The sequence below is a fragment of the Glycine max genome, chromosome 14 (assembly GCF_000004515.6).
Source record: "Glycine max cultivar Williams 82 chromosome 14, Glycine_max_v4.0, whole genome shotgun sequence".
Lineage (NCBI taxonomy): Eukaryota > Viridiplantae > Streptophyta > Magnoliopsida > Fabales > Fabaceae > Glycine > Glycine max.
The window spans coordinates 46,299,010-46,321,245 of NC_038250.2; the positions used below are offsets into that span (position 1 = coordinate 46,299,010).

Below are 22,236 nucleotides of genomic sequence, written 5' to 3' on the forward strand. Positions count from 1 at the left end.
TGATCAGCTTCTATTTTGCAGCTTCTGTTAGCTGATAATCTTGGGGTGGTTTTCCCCCATGTATAGTTTCCTTTCTGTTTTCCCCTTTTCTTTGCTGTTACCACAAAAAAAAAGTGGTGTATGAAAGTTTGACATATTTATTTCTTTGTGATAATTTTATCACAGAAATTGTTGAACTAAGTTTAGCAATGACTATGGGTGAAGTCAGGATTTTGGTTTAAGGACGTCAAGAGCATGTGTTAATGTAAAGAATCTTTTATCATATTATAATGTATGTAATAAATTTATATATAATTATCATTTTTATAATAAAAAAAATATTAATTTCATCTTAAAAGTGTGATGTGTTAAGTTGTTAATTTAATCTCTCCAAATAATAAAAATTCAAAAAGATCACTGATGAAGGGATGCTCATAATTTAGTTATTTAAATAACTATAACCATAATTAACTTTGTATAATTGGTTATTATTTTTAAAAATTAGTTATATAACCATTTATAAATACAATTAGTTGTATAACAAGTTATATCAAAAACTGATTATGGATAAATAAAACTAACTTATTTAAAATAATTAGTTCGATCAAATTATTTATAGTTTTATAACTACTTTTATATAAATAGTTATTATTAGTTGTGGTTATGTTTTTAAAAAACTAGTTTTTAACACCCCTACCTAAAAGTATAACCATCACTTATTTTAGTTCAAAATTCAAACAGTCTTATAACTTAAGTGACAATATTAACATATTTTTAAAATCTAAAATAGCAATAAGTCAATAAGTAATTAAGTATAGGTATTAAAGTGGCAATATAGAGACTTTTAAAAACCTTTTTTAAATCTTATTATTTTCAGGGACCTTTCGAAAATAAAATAGTTCATTTTGCCATTTTAATTAAATAGAAAAGTCAACCTTTTGAAAAATATCAAACAAAATATACAATAATAATTGACCTAATATATATATATATATGGTCTGTAAAAAAAAATCAGCACCTATGTGTATTATTTTCTTATTTGACTCAAACCTGATCATCAAGTACATATGAGAAATTTAAAGGGTGCATTCTTGGGTTCTAACAATTTTTTTATAACAATTGTTAATCTTCAATAATTATTAAATATATATCTTTTTTAATTTTTTAATTAAATTTATTTAAATACTCTCATTCCTTACTCTTCTCCTATTTTCTCATCTCACTATGGAACAAAGAGCAAAAATAGGTTTTAAAAAATGAAAATGAATTACTTATATTTTTTTTTTCCTGAGATAAGGGGGCAAAACGCCCAAACAAAGAGACAATCGTAATGAAACATGGCACTGGTTAAAGAATCGGCTGTCAAGCTACTTGAAAAGAATATAATGCCTGAATCCATCGTTATCCCGTGTTTAGCAAAGGAATTAGCTGCCTAGTATGTCTCTCTAAATTATAATTATGTGAGCAAGATCCACTTGCTTATCCACTAGCATGATGACTTAGACAACCATCCATTAGCAATTGAATGACAGTTTTGGAATCAGATTCAACTAGTAACCTTGAAAGATTTGGAAGTTCGCCTAATCCCCCTAAGATCCCAATTAGTAATTAATAATTATAATACAACACTAAACAAACTTTTTTGGAGACAGATTTGAGAGAGGTCTGAGAGGAAAAGGAGAATATTTAAACAAATTTAATAACAAAAAATAGAAAAGAAAAATATATTTAATAAATATGGAAGACATGTTTAACAATTATTTTTATTTATTTATTTGGTAATGAAAGCTAGGGGTGTAAGTGGAGGCGGGTCAAACTTAAATTGATCCAAAACAACTCAAACAGATTGGATTGAATATTTTTTATTTTTGGGTTAGAACTGAACCAATCAAACCCATTAAGTTTTGGGTTGGGTCACGACTTTTAATATCTGAACTCACTGACCCGGTCCGTTAACCTATTAATTTGTATTAAATTATTATTATTATTATTATTATTATTATTTGTAATATATAATATAATTTTTAAATTTTTGAAAAATCAAATACTATTGACTATTGATCTCATAAACTTATCGATCTAAATTGAGTAAGTATCATCGCATCTTTAACCTTCAGGATCAAAGCGGCAATGACTTTATTGATTGAAGTCACTTTAAATGAGCTTCTAAAAATATTTGGAATCTATATACAAAGAGTAGGTATCGTAATGTCCCATTGGTTTTGATAGAAAAAAAAGTTTGAAACTCATCCTCACTATGTTCATTAAAACTCCTTATCTCGAATATGATATGTTTAATTTCCCATCTTCAATAGATAGATAGATATGAGTCAATGGAATGGAGTGAAGTATGACATCATCACAAAATTTTATTTTTAATAAAATATCTAACAAGAAATAGTTGTATTTGATTCATTTAATAAAAAACTTAGTTCATAAAAATATTGCATTTAAAAAAAATACAAAACTAAATGTTTTGACCTATAGACCCAACCCTAAATTGTTTAGGTTTGGGTTGGATTTCATTTTTTTTCCGTAGAAAATCAATCCAAACCAACCCATTCAAATTTGATTGAATTGGATTATGGGTTTAACCAAACTCAACCCAAACTGACCCGTTTATATCCTTAATGAAAACCCTGCTTTGGCAACAAGGAACCATACTGTTAACTTATTGACAAGTACACCAAATTATTCCAAGTAATAAAGTAAAATGAAAGTTCAAGTGTCGAGTCCACAGAGACTTTGTTTGTACTTAGATTGGTGTATACCCAATTTTCAAGTAATTAATGAATTGGTTTAAAGATTTGTGAAAAGGACAGTAAAATAAATTGACATAAAATTAAACTAATTATGCAAGGGAAGAAAAACAAACTCTTGAAATGTAGGTTGATTCAAAATGTGAATATGTTGGGGCGTAGCCTACCAAAACTACTCTCGATATAATTTTTATAAATTTTTTTCTATTTAATATTATCCCAATTATCACCTACATTTACTCATATACTCTAATCATGATCCCTCAAGTGAAAGAGTCTAATTTACCTAATCCCTTAAGAGAATAAACTAGTTAAATTGCACTATAAATAGAGATGTATAAAACAGGCTAAACAATGTCATTCTATCCCTAAATATGAATCATTTAGATGTTCTTTTCCAGTTCTTAGGAGATAAACATTTCTCAATGCCTAAATCCTAAAACACATACATGAATATGGGTGATCAAACCACAATTAATGAAATTTAGCACATAAAAGAGATAGTGAAATACAAATAATATTAAATAGATAATAAGAAAAATTACATCATGAGCGTTTGGTTGCTAGGCTCCCAACAACGGGAGATTTAGCCTCTCATTGTCATGAGAGGCTTTACAATTGCAAGAGGGTGACGGGAAGAGAAAAGGAATGGAGAAGGGGGAAGGAATGGCTCTTAATGGTTGATTCCCCCTATTCTTGCATGAATCCTAGCCTTTGCTCTCTATGGGAAGCTCTAATTTTATGGATATTCTATGTCTTTTTCCTTTGCTTCCTTCTCTTTTTATAGGATTATTTAACTTAAATTTTACGCAACCTCGCGCTAAACGCGACTATCGCACTGAGTGAGTGAGGTGGTGGTCACATGCTTAGCGCGCAACTTGCGCTAAGTGCACCTTCATCTATCAGGCTTCTCCATGTGACTCCTTTGCGCTAAGTGAGTGTTGCCCGTTGAGCGACTGTGTCGCGTTGAGCATGTATGGTGTACTGAGCGAGAGTCTTCAGATCTTCAACTTCTCTTCCAAGCTTTACTTTGTGTTTTTGCAGTCAATATAACACCAAAGCACTATAAATCCATCAATTTAAACACCTACTCGACAAAGATTTGAATGATGTTATTATCAAAGAGGAAAATTAATGACATAAATATGTAGCTCATGTGAAATGAAGTTATAACGAAAATATAAGACAAACTAAACCTGAAATTTGAAATAGAGCATTTCAATAGTCAAGCAAACCATTCTTTTGAACACACAATGATCGACTTGCATTGCAATTCTTCCTGAAAGTTGATTTTCTTCCAATTTTTTTCAAGGAAGGATAAGTGAACAATTTATACATGTTTTCATTTTAAAATAAATTAAAAGAACCATAATTTTAAGAAGTTAACAAAAAAAAAATTATGTGCACCTGGTTGTTGATATAGCTGGAAATCTTTTTTAAATATCTTCCAAAATTTGATTACTCTATGTGATCATGGCCTAAGGTCTTTCCTTTTTAAAACTCTGTCTATGCCTATGTGAAACTGCCATTTGGATGAAATGCTGCAACCTTAAATTGACTTGAAGAGTTATCAAATTACTTCTGTCAAAAGTGGACTGCATTAAACATAATCTCATACTCTATGTTAAATATGAGGCCACTCCCTGGCATGCATCAAGACAACCAAAGGAATGCGTCAATTCATTTCAGACAGTGTTTGAGGAGCTACACATGACCTATGTTGAGTGCTATTACTATCAACAGGTGAATTTAATAAACATCTCTGCTTGTTTGGGTGGTTGGCTCATCTATATAGTTTCATCTTCCCATGATTTATAAAAAATCAATTTTGGTGTGGCCATAAAATCAGTTCTCTATGGATATTCATCAAGTTTCATTTGTTCTGATATTCATAGCAAGATTATATTTCTTTGAATTTATGAGAGAACACATAAAGCAACTTGAGAAATATAGTTTCATCTTCCCATGATTTATAAAAAATCAATTTTGGTGTGGCCATAAAATCAGTTCTCTATGGATATTCATCAAGTTACATTTGTCCTGATATTTCATAGCAAGATTGTATTTCTTTCAATTTATGAGAAAACACATAAAGCAACTTGAGAAATAATCTGAAGTCACCCATGAGTGGTGTACAGTGTGCTTTTAATCACCATACATGCAGCCAGCTGCAATTTTCTGTTATTGGCTTATTGCATTCTATCCCCCCCCCCGCTTTTAATAATATATTTTCTTCTTCTGCATCCTTAATTTTGTATTAAAAGTGAAGCAATTGGCTTTGTCATCGTGGGATTACATTTCAGCTATATATGAAGATTCCAGTGAGTTTAATGCATGTCTAATTGTCTTTGAATTGAATTGTGATTCTCAAACACCTCCTTAATCTTTGCTTGCTTATTTTAGCTACTTTAGTTTTCTTTTTAATTGTCTAGATTTTATTAGCTCATTTGGGCTGTTAGTATTTCTGAAAATACACAGTTGACTGAGTGGTTTTGTTCTATATATTTGGTTTAGCATGTGTACTTACGAAATAACTAGACATAGACTCAGAAATTCTTGAAATTTTTTGAGGAAAAAAGATCAATGATATTCAGAGATAATAAAACAACATAGATGGTAAAACTGTATTAGTATGGATCTAGAAAGAAGTAGAACTTCTCATTGTTCATAATAAAGAGTCAATTTTCATATTTTCATCTTCAAGTTCAAATTGAGTGTCTACATATATTAAGCGTTGAAAATATGTCTAGATATCTTTAATTTGAAAATGAATAGTGAATTTAGATAAATAAAATAATTCTTATCATTTACATATATTAAGATCCAAGGTAGAGCGTTGAAAATATGTCTAGATATCTTTAATTTAGATAAATAAAATAATTCTTATCATTTACATATGTTAACCCGAGGTAGAGCGTTAAAAATATGTCTTACTTTAATTTAAAAAAGAATAGTGAATTTAGATAAATAAAATAATCTTATTCTTAGCATTTACTACATTTAAAGATATTATTAAATTGTTTTTAAGATTAGGATGCTATTAGTATTTGAATTTTGTATTACACTTAATCTATATATATATATAGAGTCTAAGAGTAGAAGTTTATCAAGCTCATCAGCAAAATATATCTCCACTTCTTTCGAAAAATAATTTTTCTACCGAGAATCCCAACAATTTGTTGATAAATAAGAAGGGGAAGGACAGGAACAATTTGAATTTTGTACAATGAAAATTATCAAAAGAATATATTTCTAAACTCTATAGATATGAAATGTCATTCACTGGTCTAGGAAAAGCTAGATTGACTGAAGTTGAAAGAAAAAAATGAGAAGACAACAAAGGAGAAGATATTGGGAATAGTTTAGATTTGTTGACATTAATCTGTAAGATATTGTTGCAAATTTCGTGGCTGGAAAAAGTATTACAATAAGATGACACTAATGGCATCATCGATCTGAAGTAATCATTGTCAATAATTCTTGAAACAGAACATATTGAAACCCAGTGAACTTTTTTTTTTTTTTTTCTAGATACACATGCAACACATTGTACTGGAATTCAAATTATTTATTCAGAATATACTTATATTTTTGCTGAATTGAATAAAGATTGTAAATGGCCATTAAAAGGGTAAAATCATTAAAAGAAATAATATTGTGATACTCCTTTTCCCCATATATAGTGATTGAAACTACTGCAGGAAATAGAAACCTAATACTACACAAATTCACATATCACAGTAATCAAATTACATAAGTGCTAAAAAAAGAAGATTAATCAAATACTTAATACTGATGTGCAATTCGATTCAATCCTTCAACATAAATTGATTTTCCTTTTTCCTTTTGTGAATGATAATATGTCCAAGGGTAGTAAGTGTTATAATTAGTTACTCAAGAGCCATAAATTGAACCTGCAATCCAATCATAATGCCATTAGAGGGACAAACTGCAAGTTATGTGAATAACTTTCAATATCATAATACATGGAAAGTGGAAAAAATCAATATTAAGCTGCTGAATTGTCAATTCCACAGTCTGCATTTTAATTTTTATAAATATAAATAGATAGATTGCAAATTACTTAAACAAGAGACAGAAGACCACAGATGCTATGCATGCATATGTTGATATGAAAGAAGAATACTTCACATTGAGATGATGAAATTTTACAACTACATGTGGAAAATGTGAAGGCAGTGAAGAAAGTAATTGCACATGAAGACTTCTTTGCATTTCACCAACATCTGATTCCTGGAATATTGTTTAGCATTGATATCAAAAATGAGAAAGTGGGATCTAGTCACTCCCCTTTTATTTCTTCTCATAAGATCTGGATTGCGTATTGCTGTTGCTGAGTTCATTTTAGATGAATATTAATACCCTGCTGTTTGTTAAGTACATTTTATCTCATTATATCAATTGCTGCACGAATTGAAGGTTCTATGGATGAGATAGATGTAGATGTTTCCTTATAAAATTGCATATTAGGTCTAATAATGTAAAATGTTGGTTAGTTATACGCTTTTAGAACTGCTGTGACTCACATCCCCGTGCCCTACCACACAGTCATATATCAATTTGACTCTTATGGATTCTTTTTGCCCCAGTCAAGATACATCAATGTGAGACATTCTTGAAATGTAGACCATATTGAATGAACTCTAAGACAAGGAAGGTTCTGTTCCCTCATCAATGTCATATGACAAACTATTATACTCATTACATAGAGCGTGCCATGTCTTTCTCTCTTCATGCTTAATTTTCAGTATCTAATAGTATTTGAAATTTCGTAGAGTCTACTATTTATGTTTAATGAATATATGACATTCGCTGTACTAAAACATTATGAAAAAGTATAAATCAGCAACCAATTCATAGGGAAAATATTAATTGCTAAATAATATACTTCATTCCTTCATAAATGAAACAATGAAATGTGATTCAGTATCTAGACTATATATCCCTTCTGTTTTTTCTTTGGTTGGCAGTGAGTGTATTGTAAAGAACTAACAAGTTGGCTGCCAACTATCAATAATCCTTTCATGTTCCGTTAAATTCTTCAATAATGTTATATGTTTCTTACATTTCTTGTGTAATAATATGATGGGTCAGTACCCATGTCTTCAATTATACATTGTTCAATGATTTGTACCTTACCTCAATTTTTTGGGTCGTTGAGATTTCTGTCATATAATCATGGAGATCTTCGCTTCAAAAGCAATTCAAAGTTCACATGCCAAAAACTAAGGAGAGAAAAAAAAACGATTAAAGGAAGAAAATCTCCATCAGAGAACCAGCAGTTTCAGACATTTGCATGTTTAGTGGGGCCAACACAAATAGGTAGGTAGGTATATTTCATGTTCTGCATTGCTCTGTAATATAATGACAGGCACCTACCTTTTCTTGCTTTGTGATGTAATGCAAGAATTTTGTAAATTTTTAACCTACTATGAAAGATCTCAATGGTAATAAGTACCAGAATTCAATAGCTCAATAGGAAATTTCCAATTGGTTATTTACTCATTTTGATTTCTATAGTTTCGTAAACTTTACCCTTAATCCCTGCACTTAAAAAACATATGTATTAGTTTTAGTCCTTGTCATAACTTAACGTTGGAAACAGTGGATGACCTAGTGCTATATGGTTTTGAGGTGTGTTGTGTTATACTTTTTAGTCCTTATACTTACATAATCTTTATGTTTTTTCCCCTATATTTAGAGACTTGTTGCATCTTTTTAATCTCGTTTCATAAAACGATGCAATAAGTTCTCAACACTACAAGGAGGGCCAACACCTTTCGTTACTCGCAGGTTATCTCATCTTGTTTAAGAAGCGTGTATGAACTTTGCAACCTGAGTATCTCCAATTTAAAGGATCAATTTGGATTAATTGATTTAAGAGTTTTTAAAAGAAATAGAACTTGCAAATTAAAACGAGGAGGAATTTGCTGATGAGGAAAACGAAAAGAAGGAAACATATATGGGAGAGGGTAAGAAGGACCAAAGGGGAGAGGAGACGTGTTGATTGGAACTAAAACATTAAAAAAATTACTTGTATATGTGGGGATTAAAACGTAAGATTGTACAAATATAGGGACAAAACATAGAAATAGTGCATAAATTGTGTAGTGCAAGTATAGAGACTAGATTGTAAAATATAATACACATCAACACCACATCAATGCCAGGTGTTCACTATTAATGGTTTTAATTTTTCTTTAACTGTGAGGACCAAACTGAAACTGAAAGTGTTTATATATATATATAGGAAATAAGATAAATGGATTTTAAGTATAAGAATTAAAAGATAAATTTGTGTAATTATCGGAACTAAACAAGTAATTAAACATTTCCAATTTTATAATTCGTTGAGGGTCAAAACAAAGGTTCCGATAGGGATAGATGGTTTATTTACTTATTATATACGTAGTAGTTTAAATTTTAATGAAAAAGAAAAAGGGGAATTAAGATTGTTCAGAATTGATTGATCAAAAACTGATGGCTACAATTCCATGATGTCCATTGTCCCTTGAGGCTGACCTTAAACCATATCCTTTCTTAATCATTCTGCCTTGTTCCTTTTTAAGTGAAATAACAGAGTGGACACATGGAGTTCTCCCCTTTGGTGAATGTTTCATCACAAGCTGAGTAAGTGTTGACTATAAAGCAAATATTCTGTTAAGCAAATGACAAGACGCCAAGAGTCACAAAATCATATCATAAATCCATAATGCAATTATGAATTGTAATATGCATTAAATATATTTTCTTCACCAATAAAGAGAGTAGGTGGTTGGGTATAATAGCTTTACCGATCAAGCTAAGCAACCATCTAGATTCTTCTTAACCGGCCAAAGCTAACAATAGAAGGGTCCTTACCCTTAATTAGGATCCATCAATCCTAGTTAATATCAAAGGGTTGCAATCCATTTTGGTTGGACATTGCTTATGTTGTTTGGTAGAATTTATTAATCCTTCAGATTTTGTGGTTGAGATCTTTTGCCAAATTAACCATAGGGGAGTAAAAGTAGCCTTTATAGTGCACAAAGATGAGCCATCTCCACGCGGTACATACTACTACATATACCTAGTAAGTTGAAGCACTTCTTTCTTCGTTGTCCCAAAAGGAAGCGATAATCTAGTCAAAAACTTTTTCCATTAAGCTGTTGAGAACAACCCAGTTTAGAAAAGATGGTTTTCATCTTTCCTTGTAAAAGGAATGAGGAAATTACCAAACCTAACCATCCACAATTTAGCATAGTTTGGTAAGGACACAATTTTTAATGTTCAATGGCAAGCTTGCCCGTCACTTTTAGGTATATAGTATTTTCTTACCACGTGCAATAGAAGAAAAACGGATTGATTGGTAAGACAAGATGAAAAAAGAAAAATGAATTTCACAATCCAAACTCCTATGGCAGCAGGAAATGAAAAAGATATGTAACAGACAATGCTTTGTCATTGAAAAACTAGAAAGATCATAACAATCCACGTGGAGAGATAAACTTTATTGGACTAGTTTTAATACACGCAAAATGTAAAAGAGGTTCTCTGATCCCCATGTGTCATCCATCCCAATCACATTTCATGAAAATGAGAAATGCGTTGCTTAAGCTCTAATTTGTGTCCAAGCAAATGTATCAGCTAAGTTCATCTTAACTTTTGAGAAATCACAATATTGTATCTGTGACCACATTCACGACATCTGGCTTATTTGATTGATCTATGCATGATCAAACTCATTAATCTATGCATGGTCAAACTCATGTATAAATCGAAGGAAAAGTATTTAATATCAAATAAACCATCAATTTCTTAATATAATTTTACATTATCATATGATTATAAATTAACACTACATATTGCCCTGATTATACATTAACACTATATATTAATAAGTTTATTAATTCTTACAAAATTATCTTAAAAATCATTAATAATAATTTATGATTTAATGACAATATATCATCATTAAATTAAAAAATATATAAATAATTTTTTAAGTATTAAAAATTATGCCAAATAATTTCTTAAATACCAAAAAATATTTTAAATTAGTCTATGCCTTCCTAGACAGTAAAATATATTAGTCGGAGAAATTTTTGTCAATGAATCATAAGAAATAAATTTTAACATCACACTTTAACTCAAAACCTTAAGATTGATATTTATTGATTTTATCTTCATTTATATGATATTTAACCTTTTTATTTTTATTCAATATAAAATTCCAACTCACATTTATATTTGAGTAATATTCAATAGTTTCAATTATTTATATAATTTTATTATTTTAATATTTCAAGAAAGGGTAACAGTTGATGAAAATTGATAATTTATTCATAATTACAACGTATCTGTTTCGGCTATGTCTAATCATCTGAGTGGATGTTTACACCAACTTATGCTTAACTAGGATAAATAAACATGAAAAATTTATGTGCACTATTCTTTCATTGATTGGACAAACTGTTGTCATCTTTGCGGTATGCAATTCATCTATAAATAAATGTTTAATCTAATCTTTAATAAATCTAAATGACACACTTTGTCTTTCATGAAAGTATCTTAATTTGAACTTAGGTAAAACCAAAAAAATTTAAATTATAAGCTAGCTTTAAACATGCTTGATGCTTAATGGGGGGAGAACGATCACTCAGCAACAAAAGAGAACAAAATTTATTTTATTTTTCTGAGATAAACAATGAGCCAAAGGTTTAAAATGGCTGCAGTTATGTTGTTAGCGTGTAAAGTTTCTCCATAATATTCAATTACTCAAACGTACTCTCTAAAATAAACAAGTTAAATCTCTTCTTGGACTGATTCCAAATACCTGTTAACTGCAGCATATAACCTGTACTAACTTCCCAATTTAAGAGTAATCTAACAAACAGTATTAAGAATTTTATAATGCAAATAGACAGAAAGAATCTTACTCCCACATGGTTAATTATTTTAGCTTAGGTGGTGCATTGTAATTTGCTATGTAATATAGTAATTCTGTAATAATTACAGTACATAGAAAAAGGCCAAGAGTAAGTTAATTAGATTTTAGAATAGGGGCTGACACTATAGATCCACACCTAGGTAGGTCTCCAGGTTGTGCTGATGAGGTCCTACACTTACACATATGCCATGCATGTCTGACAGAATGACACTTCACCACCATGAAAAATCTAGCAGTCGGTGGATAATGGAAGTATTATAATTTTTTTATTTTTCAAATTAAGCTACTTTTTTTCCTCTCTCTCTTTCTATTTTCTTTTTCTTTCTCTCTCTTCCCCAACTTGGCCTAACTATTAATTCCCCCTTCCCACACTATAAATCTGCTGAGCCTGCTCCACTGATTCACCCCTTCTACCTTCACAACCTTGAAGATTGAAAAGAATTCTGAAAAGAAATATTAAACTAAGAGGTTCCCTTTTTGCAGTTAGTGGCACTGCATGTGATAAGGAATCACTCAGTTTAACTTTATATATGCGTATCACCCCTCGGTCATCTATCATATACCCCTTCTCCTTCCCTCCTTATAACATCACTGATTTCTCAGCACTTGCTAAATCCCTCTCCATCTTTTGCATGTCCAAGAACTTTTTTCCAAATTCAGAATAACAATTTGGCATTTCATCAGTCTCCATTCATAGGACAAATGGGTGAGGAAGCAAAACAGGTGATGTAACATTTCTGTTGGCATTGTGATTTCCTAGTGATATTTTTTGTTTTTCTTGCTGAGAGTGTTATAACTTGGTCTGCATTGGTTCTAGCACTTATTAGGTGTGTTTCTTCTTTTGTATTGTGTAGGAACAAGTACAACCGGTGGCTGAAGCCAAGCCTGAGGAGAAGAAAGAAGAGATGGCAGAGGAAAAGAAGGAAGAAAAGCCAGAAGAAGAGAAGAAGAAAGAGCCTAAACCACCTTCCCCATGTGTGCTGTTTGTGGACTTGCATTGTGTGGGATGTGCCAAGAAAATTGAGAGATACATTATGAAAATGAGAGGTTCAAATCTGTTACATAATCTCTTTCCTTTTTCTACTAAATGTCATACAAGCATGTGCACTCATTTTGTTTTGTATTTATCTTCTAACAGGAGTTGAAGGAGTGGTAATTGACATGGCTAAGAATGAAGTGACCATAAAGGGTATAGTGGAGCCTCAAGCAATCTGCAACGCAATCACCAAGAAAACTAAGAGAAGAGCAAGTGTTATATCTCCGTTGCCTGAAGCAGAAGGAGAACCTATACCTGAAGTTGTCAATTCTCAGGTATCACAATAATTTTCCTCTTTAATTTCTTGTTGAGACCAAAAATAAACAAATAAAAGCTATTTATTACATATTTGGTTTCACGTTTCAGATGTGATTTTCAGAATTTTAGCTTTCGCATCTCAAATGTGATTCTTCCATCTTAACAAGTTTCTAAACACACTATTATATATAAAAAGTTAATTAACAAAAGAGAATTGTTGGTGTTCCAGGTTAGTGGACCAGTTACTGTGGAACTTAATGTAAACATGCACTGTGAGGCCTGTGCTGAGCAACTCAAGAGGAAGATACTACAAATGAGAGGTACCATTTTTCTCTATTGATTTCAAATTTTCAATATGATATGGGTTCATTGTTGGTTGTAATGGAGAAAGGACAGGTGAATAAGGAAAGGGAAAGAAGTACAAAGCTACTTTCTTAACGAATAAATTTTGTAATGCCAAATAGAGTTTTGTGAATGCGACAAATCAACCTCATGAGTCATTTTACAACAAAGTATTAGAAAGAGGTCCCCATAGAGGATGAATCATCACTCCTGAATTTGGGTATATTCATGCTTTCATGCATTGTATCCATCAGATTGCCAAATCAGCAGCACTTGATGCTGGACCCCATAAACGTGGCACTTTTTGTGAAGATTGGTAGGTGATGTTATACATGGCCCCATGGTTCATGTCGAGATAGCACCTCAAATTTTTTAAATAAAAAATAAAAAGTGATGAATTAACTTTGACTATTACACGAGTACAAGTTAGAAAAGAAATCTAGAATTAAAAACCATTCACCTAACAAAATTTCTTCTTCACACTTTTTTTTTTATGGCCCTGTACTTGTCATGCCTTCAAAATCAAATTGTCCACTTAGCCTCACCCTTTTGTCTTTGAGCTAAACGTAGAGGACAAAATAGTGCGGTAGTGTATTGGATCCTTTCTTGTAGAGGAGATGATCATCTTAAAGAGGGAATGATACAAGAAAAGAAAAGCACAAAAGAAGGATCACTACAAATGGTTAAAGATTCATTAGTCATATGACTTTAACAGGCATACATTCTTAGTTAAAAAGATTAATAGTTAGTTAAAAAAATTATACCATTAACCAATCAAAAATAAATAATTCTTGGTATTACTTAACCTATCATATATGATCTATATGATTGTTAATTTCTAAATAGTAAATATATGATAGAGTGAAAAACATTTATACTTTCAATATGTATCATTTATTTTGGTTATATTTTCCTTTGTGTCTTTTTTTTCTTCCTAAGAGGACCATATCATATCCTATTACCTAAGAATAGGAAAGGAACAAACTTCTGGTAATTCCATCTTCATATGTAATTAATGTGAAAACCTGTGCTGATTAATGTAGGAGTTCAAACAACAATGACAGAGTTTAGCACAGGGAAGGTTCTTGTGACAGGAACCATGGATGCAAACAAGCTAGTGGATTATGTATATAGACGCACCAAAAAGCAAGCCAAGATAGTTCCCCAGCCAGAACCTGAACCAGAAAAGAAAGAAGAGAGCAAAGAAGCTGAAAAACCTGCAGAAGAAGAGAATAAACCAGAAGAGAAGAAAGAAGAGGAGAAGCCACCAGAGGAACCAAAGAAAGAAGAGGGTGGTGAGGGTGGTGAAGGTGGTGGTGAGAACAAAGAAGAAAAGGGTGGTGAAGAAGGCAAAGAAGAAGCCAAAAAAGAAGACAATGTGGTGGTGGTGGCTAATAACATTGACGACGAAGGCTTGAAGAGAATGATGTACTATTACCAGTACCCTCCACTTTATGTCATTGAAAGAATACCACCTCCACAACTCTTCAGTGATGAAAATCCTAATGCATGCTGCATTACATGAACTCATCATCATAGGAATGAGAAAAAGGTTCAAAGTTGTTTGTAAGTACCACCAATATGGAAATTTTTTATATTGAGTTGGGTTGGTGGAATGGGAGAAGGTGTCAAATGAAATGGAATCATATGATAATAAGTTGATTGATGATATATCGTTCTGTCTTTTTTATGTATGTACGATATATTATTATTACAAATAGTAACACATCATCATTGTACAAATGCTCGTGAAATATATAAGTATCTCCAAGTTTTTTTTTCTTTCTTTAAAATATTTTTTTCTTCTCTGTTTGGTTATAAGTAATTTAATTGAATTGATGTTAATAAATTTATAGATTGGTGATTGGCTTATGATTATGAAAGTGAGATTGGATGACATGAGACAGCAGTACTAAAACCTTCACTAACTTTATGTTTTATTGATTGATTGCTGAAATAATTTAATTATATTAAATTACAAGAGAAATTAAATTTAAGTGTTTAAATGAATTAATTAATTAATGAGTTAGTGATGTTGAGTATGTGTTTTAAATGTATTAGTGAGTTTTTGGGGTGTTTGAGAGGGATAGGCTTTTGAATTATGAGAGAGGAATAAATGTGTTTAGAGAAGCCAAGGTGTAAATAGAGAAATAGAAGAGTCAAAAATCTCTCAAAATCCTCACATTTCAAAAACTTCTCTTAAAAGAAATCTTTCATTTTCACTCACATTCTCCTCTCTAAGAAACCCCACCATTAGAGAAACCTTAAGCTTTGGTGTTGTAAAAAAAGGAGTTTCTTTCTCTTTCCTTTAGTGTTTATTGACTGTCCCTATGTGAGGTAATCTTTTCATCTTTCTCTCTTTGAGTTCATTTTCATTTTTCTATAACACCTATGAACTTTCATGGAAAAGCTTGATTTTTGGGGTTTCTAATTTCATTTTTGGTGGCTTTGGGTTAGTTGATACACCCATAATATGTAGCTACTATCATAATGAAGAAAAACTCTTCCTTTGGACCTAAAGTTGACTTATTTCTTCCATTCTCCGCAAAATCACATTTTGTGTTTGAATAGGTAAGAGAAGTTTAACCCATCTTTAAAATTCTATGTTTTGTGTGTTTAATCATTGTTTTGAGTTAAAATGCGTTTTACTTCATTATTTAGGTTAGACATTGAAATATTTGAGTTGAAATTCATGTTGGGGTCCATTAAAGGAGATTTGACAGTAAAAACGCAAACTTGCATGTCGCACTTAAGCGCAACTAGAGTGGCGCTTAAGCATGACTAGGGAGTTGGCCACAGGAATTGGCGCTTAAGCGCACTCTTTGTTGCACTTAAGTGAGAGTTGTCAAAAAGGAAAAAGGGGTCACACTTAAGCGCAAAATTGGTTGTGCTTAAGCATGAGTGCTTGTTAAATTTTCTTTCATGCATTTTAATTGAACTTCAATCTTAAATGTTTTGATGTGTTCGTGAATTTTAAAATGAAATGGATATTGAACTGATTTCTTGTTATTTCTCATACAATTCACATTCATATATTGAGATTTGGTGATTGATCATGAGCACTTGTGGTGTAAAAAGTCTCATGAGGTGTAGATGAACTATATGAGAGTTCATGGATAGTGAGAATGATATAAATGATGACTTGATGTGAAATTTAACAAGATATGGATGATGAATTGAGGATATGTTGAATGACATATGTTTGATGGATTGAATTAATATAGAATGGACTGAATTGTTGACGAAATGAATTATATTGATGATGGTGGATGAATATAATGATGAGGTGATATAATGTTTAATCATAACATATATGCATTTATGAATGGCATTACATATGAGTAGACTCATAAGTTGAAGGTGTTTGGTGGGCCTTTAACCTAGTATTGGAGATTGTCAGTGGTGGCTAACAAGAATAAGCCTATAGAATGGATGGGTGGATGAATCCCTAGATAGGTTAAGGTCTTTGTAAGCCTTACCAAGGTAAAACACTACCCACACTCATCATTTTCAATAAAATCACACTTCCTCCGTAGGGTTAATTCGAGTCTCCCAGAATTATCAAGGTGTGACTATGTTAAGGGATGTGCTAGGATAGATCGCTCAAAGGTAAAATCTTTTTGGAGTAAAGAATCAGCATGACATAAATAATAGTTAAACATATGCATTAATAATTGTGATTAGAAAATGATGTGTTACTTGATGAGTGGTATAACTACTTTGTTAACGAAAGTGCGAAGAATTTTCTATATATCTTTGAAATGATGATCTTATGCTATTTCAAACTATATGAGATTTTTTTTAAATGAACTTACCTTTGCATTTTTTATTGAACTATGATGATCGTATCATTTGACAAATGAGCAAATTATGATGTAACTTTTAAGGAACATGTTACTCATGGTTAATGTGGAATTGGTAGTGGGCTTAGGATCGAGATCTAACCATCGTTCATTTATTTATGTGTTATCTTAGTGGAGACCGGCTTAATGTTTGATATGATTATGGATTTTTTTTGTATTTATTCATTTAATGAGACCCTTGAGATTTGTTTATGATGTTTTGATGATGTAGTGCTTTGGGACATACGAACATTTATGTTTTATGACATAAGGACCTTTTATGGATGAGAATTATATGACATGTTTGTATTAATGAAAAATTTATATTTATTTTTATTAATTAAACTAATTCAAGAGTTTTATAAGAAGTAAAAGTGAAACTTTTTGCATTAATCTCTTAATGTTGTATGTAATGACATCCAAGAACTTTACATCTTCTAATAAAAAAAAACTACTTACCTTTTTTTTAACAGCCCCATAACTTTTTAATTGGCTAAACTCAAAATAGGAATGTTATATATTTAACACATTATTTAATATTTATTATTAGTTAAAATTATTAAAATTCGTTAAATAATGTTACTTATTAATAAAAAAGTAAAATTTAATTAATTTTGTGAGTTTTAATAATTATTACACTACTTATATTTTTTGATTATGTAGTTTTTGTCATATTTTCAAGTATTTGGTATAAATCATTACACTACCTAATAACATTGGGTATAAACATAATAAAACAATTTTTATATAAGGAGCTCTTAAAAAAAACTTTATATATATAGTGAAATCAGCAAGTCTATTTTTTTTAGATAACAATTTTTAATTAGTATAAAAAATATTTTACTTCTAACTTATAAAAAATTTATAGTTAATACTCTTTTTAATAATTTTAAGTATTTTTTAAATCATTTAAAATATAAAAATATATTTCAATCGAATGATTAATTAAGGAAAATTAATATTAATTTAAATATATAATACTAACGTTATTACTTGTGTCGTGAATAAAAATTATCTTAATAATTTAGTCATTTAATTTTTAGTAAAAAAATTTAAATAATATATTTTATTATTTGATATATATACATTATTATTAGATGAAAAATAATAGTAACATTTCAAAATTAATATAAAATTAATATTTTAAATATAAATAATATAAAAATTAATATTTCAAAATTCAACTTTGTTTTATATTTTTATATTAATTCTAAAATGTTAATATTTTGTCTTATTTTAAAATTTCACAATATTAATTTTCTTAATTAATTAAAATATATTTTTAAATAGTTTAAAAAATATTTACATTTTTGTAAATAATATTAAACATAAAAATATTTATAGTTCCCTTTCAGAAACTAGACATGTATATGCAGGAAGGATTTAAGAAGTGACAAGCGTAAATTTCAGATTTTCCCTCTCATTTTATTTTTTTATTTTAAAAATAGTATAAACTCTAACTTTTATTTTTTAAAAAAAAAACTGTAGTATAATACTTTATATTTTAATTATATGTTAAAATTTATTTACTTTTGTTCTCTCTCTTAAATTTTATTCACGGGAAGGGTTAAAAAGTCATCTTAATTATTTGGATACAATATATATATATATATATATATATATATATATATAAACACTCAAAAAAATTGTTATATGACAGACAAGATTTCGTGTGAATTATGATGGAGAAATGTACATATTTTTTAAAATTTACACATTTGTCAAATAATGATTTAGAAATAATTTGATAAATCATATATCTAACTAATTAATAATTTCTCCAACTACTGAAGCCTAACGAGACACAAAAATTCTCCATGTGCTCTGTGAGGAAGATAATTATTATGTTCTACTACCACTGCGGTTAGACTATTTGTTGTTTTTCACTGTAGTTATATATTCAATAATGTAGTTGATGTAACACGTATTATTGAAGATTAAGGAAAGATTCTTGTATAAACTTAACTTGTCGTAGATTGAGCCAACAAATAATAGACATTCATCATTCAAACATAAAATAGTTGTAGGCAATTTATAAAAATCATGTGATTTATGAGATTTATGTTTGTTAGTAACGTATCGTATTTGTGAATCCAAAATATGTAAAATGTATAAAACGTCTTATTTTATAAGCACCTCATAATTTCTCTAAAACAATCCACATGGTTGGCTATATACGTTGAAGCCACGACAATTGCTTGTGATTTGTGTCTTATTTCCTATATGCTATTTTGTCTCTAATATATTATTAACTACGTTACCTTCCTTGGATTCTTAAACGGGGAAAACATTGATGAGAATTGAAAGCTGGTTGCTGAAGAACAGAAACACATCAAAAACAGAAATTATTCTTACCAATTTTCATGGAAGTGCTTCAAATAGGCTCTAAACCTTATTAAATTATTAAAGGTTAAAATATATTTTAAAATAATAGCTATAGTCTCTAAAAAAAATTAAAATTGTACACTTTATTTTTATATTTATTAAAAGTGATGTAATTTCAATATTTATTATAGACTAAAAATACGTATCTTCTTTAAATGCAAGGATTCAAAGGGTATAACTTTTTTATAAAAAAAAAATCATTTCAAAATATTTTGGAAAATAAAAATATATTTTATCCATTTTCCATTTGGACGTTAGTTAAAATAAAAAGAGGTGGTGGTGCGATGATTTGGAAAGAGACTTCAAAGAATGCACAAGACTCTAATTTTTCTTGTCGTCTACAGTATAAAACTAGCTACCTACTTATATTGACTGTATTGAGATAGTTTTACAGCTCCTTAGTAAGAATAAAATAAGGTTGCCAACTTGTTTTATGTAGTCACTTCTTAATCTTAAATACTTTTCTTGTGATCTAAAGTATGTAACCTATATCATTATCCTATCTAGATGATGTTTAATAAAATTAAGTAAGAAAATAGTTGAAAGTTAAAAAATTAGTTGATAATTAAAAAGTTAGTTTAAAGGTTTTAATTACTTATTTAGTCTCTATAGATTCTTAATAGAGTTAAAGTATTTTAACGTCAAAGATTTTTTTGGGAATTAAATCGTAAATTTCAAGGATTAAAAACTTCATTGACTAAAAGGGATAAGTTTAAAAATTATAGGAACTAATGATTAATTAAATCCTTATCAAAATTATAAGTACCAGTAAAATTAATTATTGAAATAGCTGAAAAATGTAAAATGAAATAAAAATAATAAAATCATGAATTATTTTAAAAAAATAATAAGAAAATTAAATAAATGTATTGAGAATAACAATAAAAAAAATATAAAAAATTACAAACTAACATTTTTAAAAATATTACTTCAAATAGTATTTTTAAAATTATTAAAAATTACTAAAAAAATTTGTTTACTAAACATTCAAACAAACTTTTCAAATAATAAAAAAAATAAAACTAATTAAAATGTTTTGTCAAAATTATTAACATAAAGCAATTCTATACCATACAGAACATTCTCAATTATTACATAAACATACTTATTTATATCTTCAACCGTAATTATTATTTCAAATTTGGGCATGTTACACATTGTATATGTTTAAAGAGTAAGATGAGTATATATATATATATTATTGGTGAAATGCACATTATATTATGTATAAAAAATTTGACCTAAAGGCTAAAATAAGAAAATTTGTAATGCTTATATAATAAAATTGATAAAAAAATCAGACATTATTTTCGCTTAAAAACCATATATTTGTGTTTAATAAAAATATAATTAACATTACAAGATGTGAAAAATGTATTGAAAAATGAAATATTTTCCTTTAAATGAATTTGGAAGAATCCATATATAAGATATTGTAGCTATATATATTTACTAACAAAATAAATTATTTTTAGAGTTTAATAATTATATACTAATAATGTAAAAATAGTTTACCTTAACAAATTATTATTTATGTGATTTTTAAGGTAATTATTCAAAAAGTTAATAAGCTAATAAATCTATGATTATATGATTTGTAAAATTATTTTACACTTCGAGCCCATAGCTCTTTTTCTCTTATTTTTAATTAATATAAAAGTTCTCCTTCTCATGATTTCCATTCTTCACTTCTTGGTGGTTGGACCAAATTTACAGGCCAGTGTTAGCATAAATATCGATCATAGATAGACTTTGTGAAATTCTTCTTTATAGATTATTTTAATTAATTAATACAGTTCTCTGTTTTAGAGTCATTTTTGTTGTTTTGAATGCTTTCTCCCAATTAAGACTTGCTAAGAATGATGCATGTATAAATATGATGAGTTAGTCATATGTTTATGCTCAGATTTTTTCAGTTAAAATTATTATATTTTGCTTAGATTTCAATCTTTATCCCCGATGGATCGAATCTCATGTAGCTGCATAAGTGTGCACATGGAGATAATAAGTTTAACGGATTTCTATGTTAAGGAAGTGGGTGGAGTCTATTTAACTAAAATTTGAACTTCCAATATACATGTTTTATTGTGGAATCAGGGTGATATACATAGGATAAACATAAAGGGATTCAACTCTCTAACTATTATTACCATCAATTAAAAACCCTTTTGAAAATTGTAAACGTAGTAATAGTAAATTCCACAAAATTTTGTTAATGATTTTTTAAAATAAGTATATATTATTGGTGTATTTTATAAGATAATGTCTAATTATAAGTTGTTAATGTATTCATACTAAGAAAATAAGTATATATATATATATATATATATATATATATATATATATATATATATATATATATTGATAATTTTATTGTCCAAAATATAATAATAAAATAACATAATAAACATGAAAAAAATAAGACACTGAACATAGATCAAAACATAAGAAGACAAAAAAAATGAAAAAGAAAGAAAACACAAAAATAGAAGAAAAATTAAATTCTAAAGTCATTTGTGTATTAATCTAAATATTAACAAAACAATTAATCGGATTAGTTCGAATAAAAGAAAATAAATCTAATAACTGCATCGATTATAATTGTTTAGTCAGAATTCGAAGAGAAAAATAATTAGCCAAATTACTAACAGAATCAATAAGAAAAAATAAAATAAGTAAATATGG

At 29.0% G+C, this 22,236-nt stretch overlaps 1 protein-coding gene across 1 annotated transcript; it reads left to right on the top strand.

The window, feature by feature from the left end:
• Positions 1–11,973: 11,973 nt before the first annotated feature.
• Positions 11,974–15,117, top strand: LOC100779431 (heavy metal-associated isoprenylated plant protein 9). Its single transcript, XM_003544812.5, has 5 exons — positions 11,974–12,411; positions 12,543–12,735; positions 12,827–12,999; positions 13,212–13,302; positions 14,368–15,117. Exons 1-5 carry the CDS (start codon positions 12,391–12,393, stop codon positions 14,847–14,849), a joined length of 960 nt encoding a protein of 319 aa, XP_003544860.1. The 5' UTR covers positions 11,974–12,390; the 3' UTR covers positions 14,850–15,117.
• Positions 15,118–22,236: the final 7,119 nt, after the last annotated feature.

Bases quoted from the DNA above. Each gene is read 5' to 3' on its own strand.
- LOC100779431 (XM_003544812.5), top strand. From the start codon at position 12,391: ATGGGTGAGGAAGCAAAACAG. The intron at 12,736-12,826 runs GTTCAAATCTGT...ATCTTCTAACAG, and splicing joins ATACATTATGAAAATGAGAG to GAGTTGAAGGAGTGGTAATT. The intron at 13,000-13,211 runs GTATCACAATAA...TTGGTGTTCCAG, and splicing joins CTGAAGTTGTCAATTCTCAG to GTTAGTGGACCAGTTACTGT.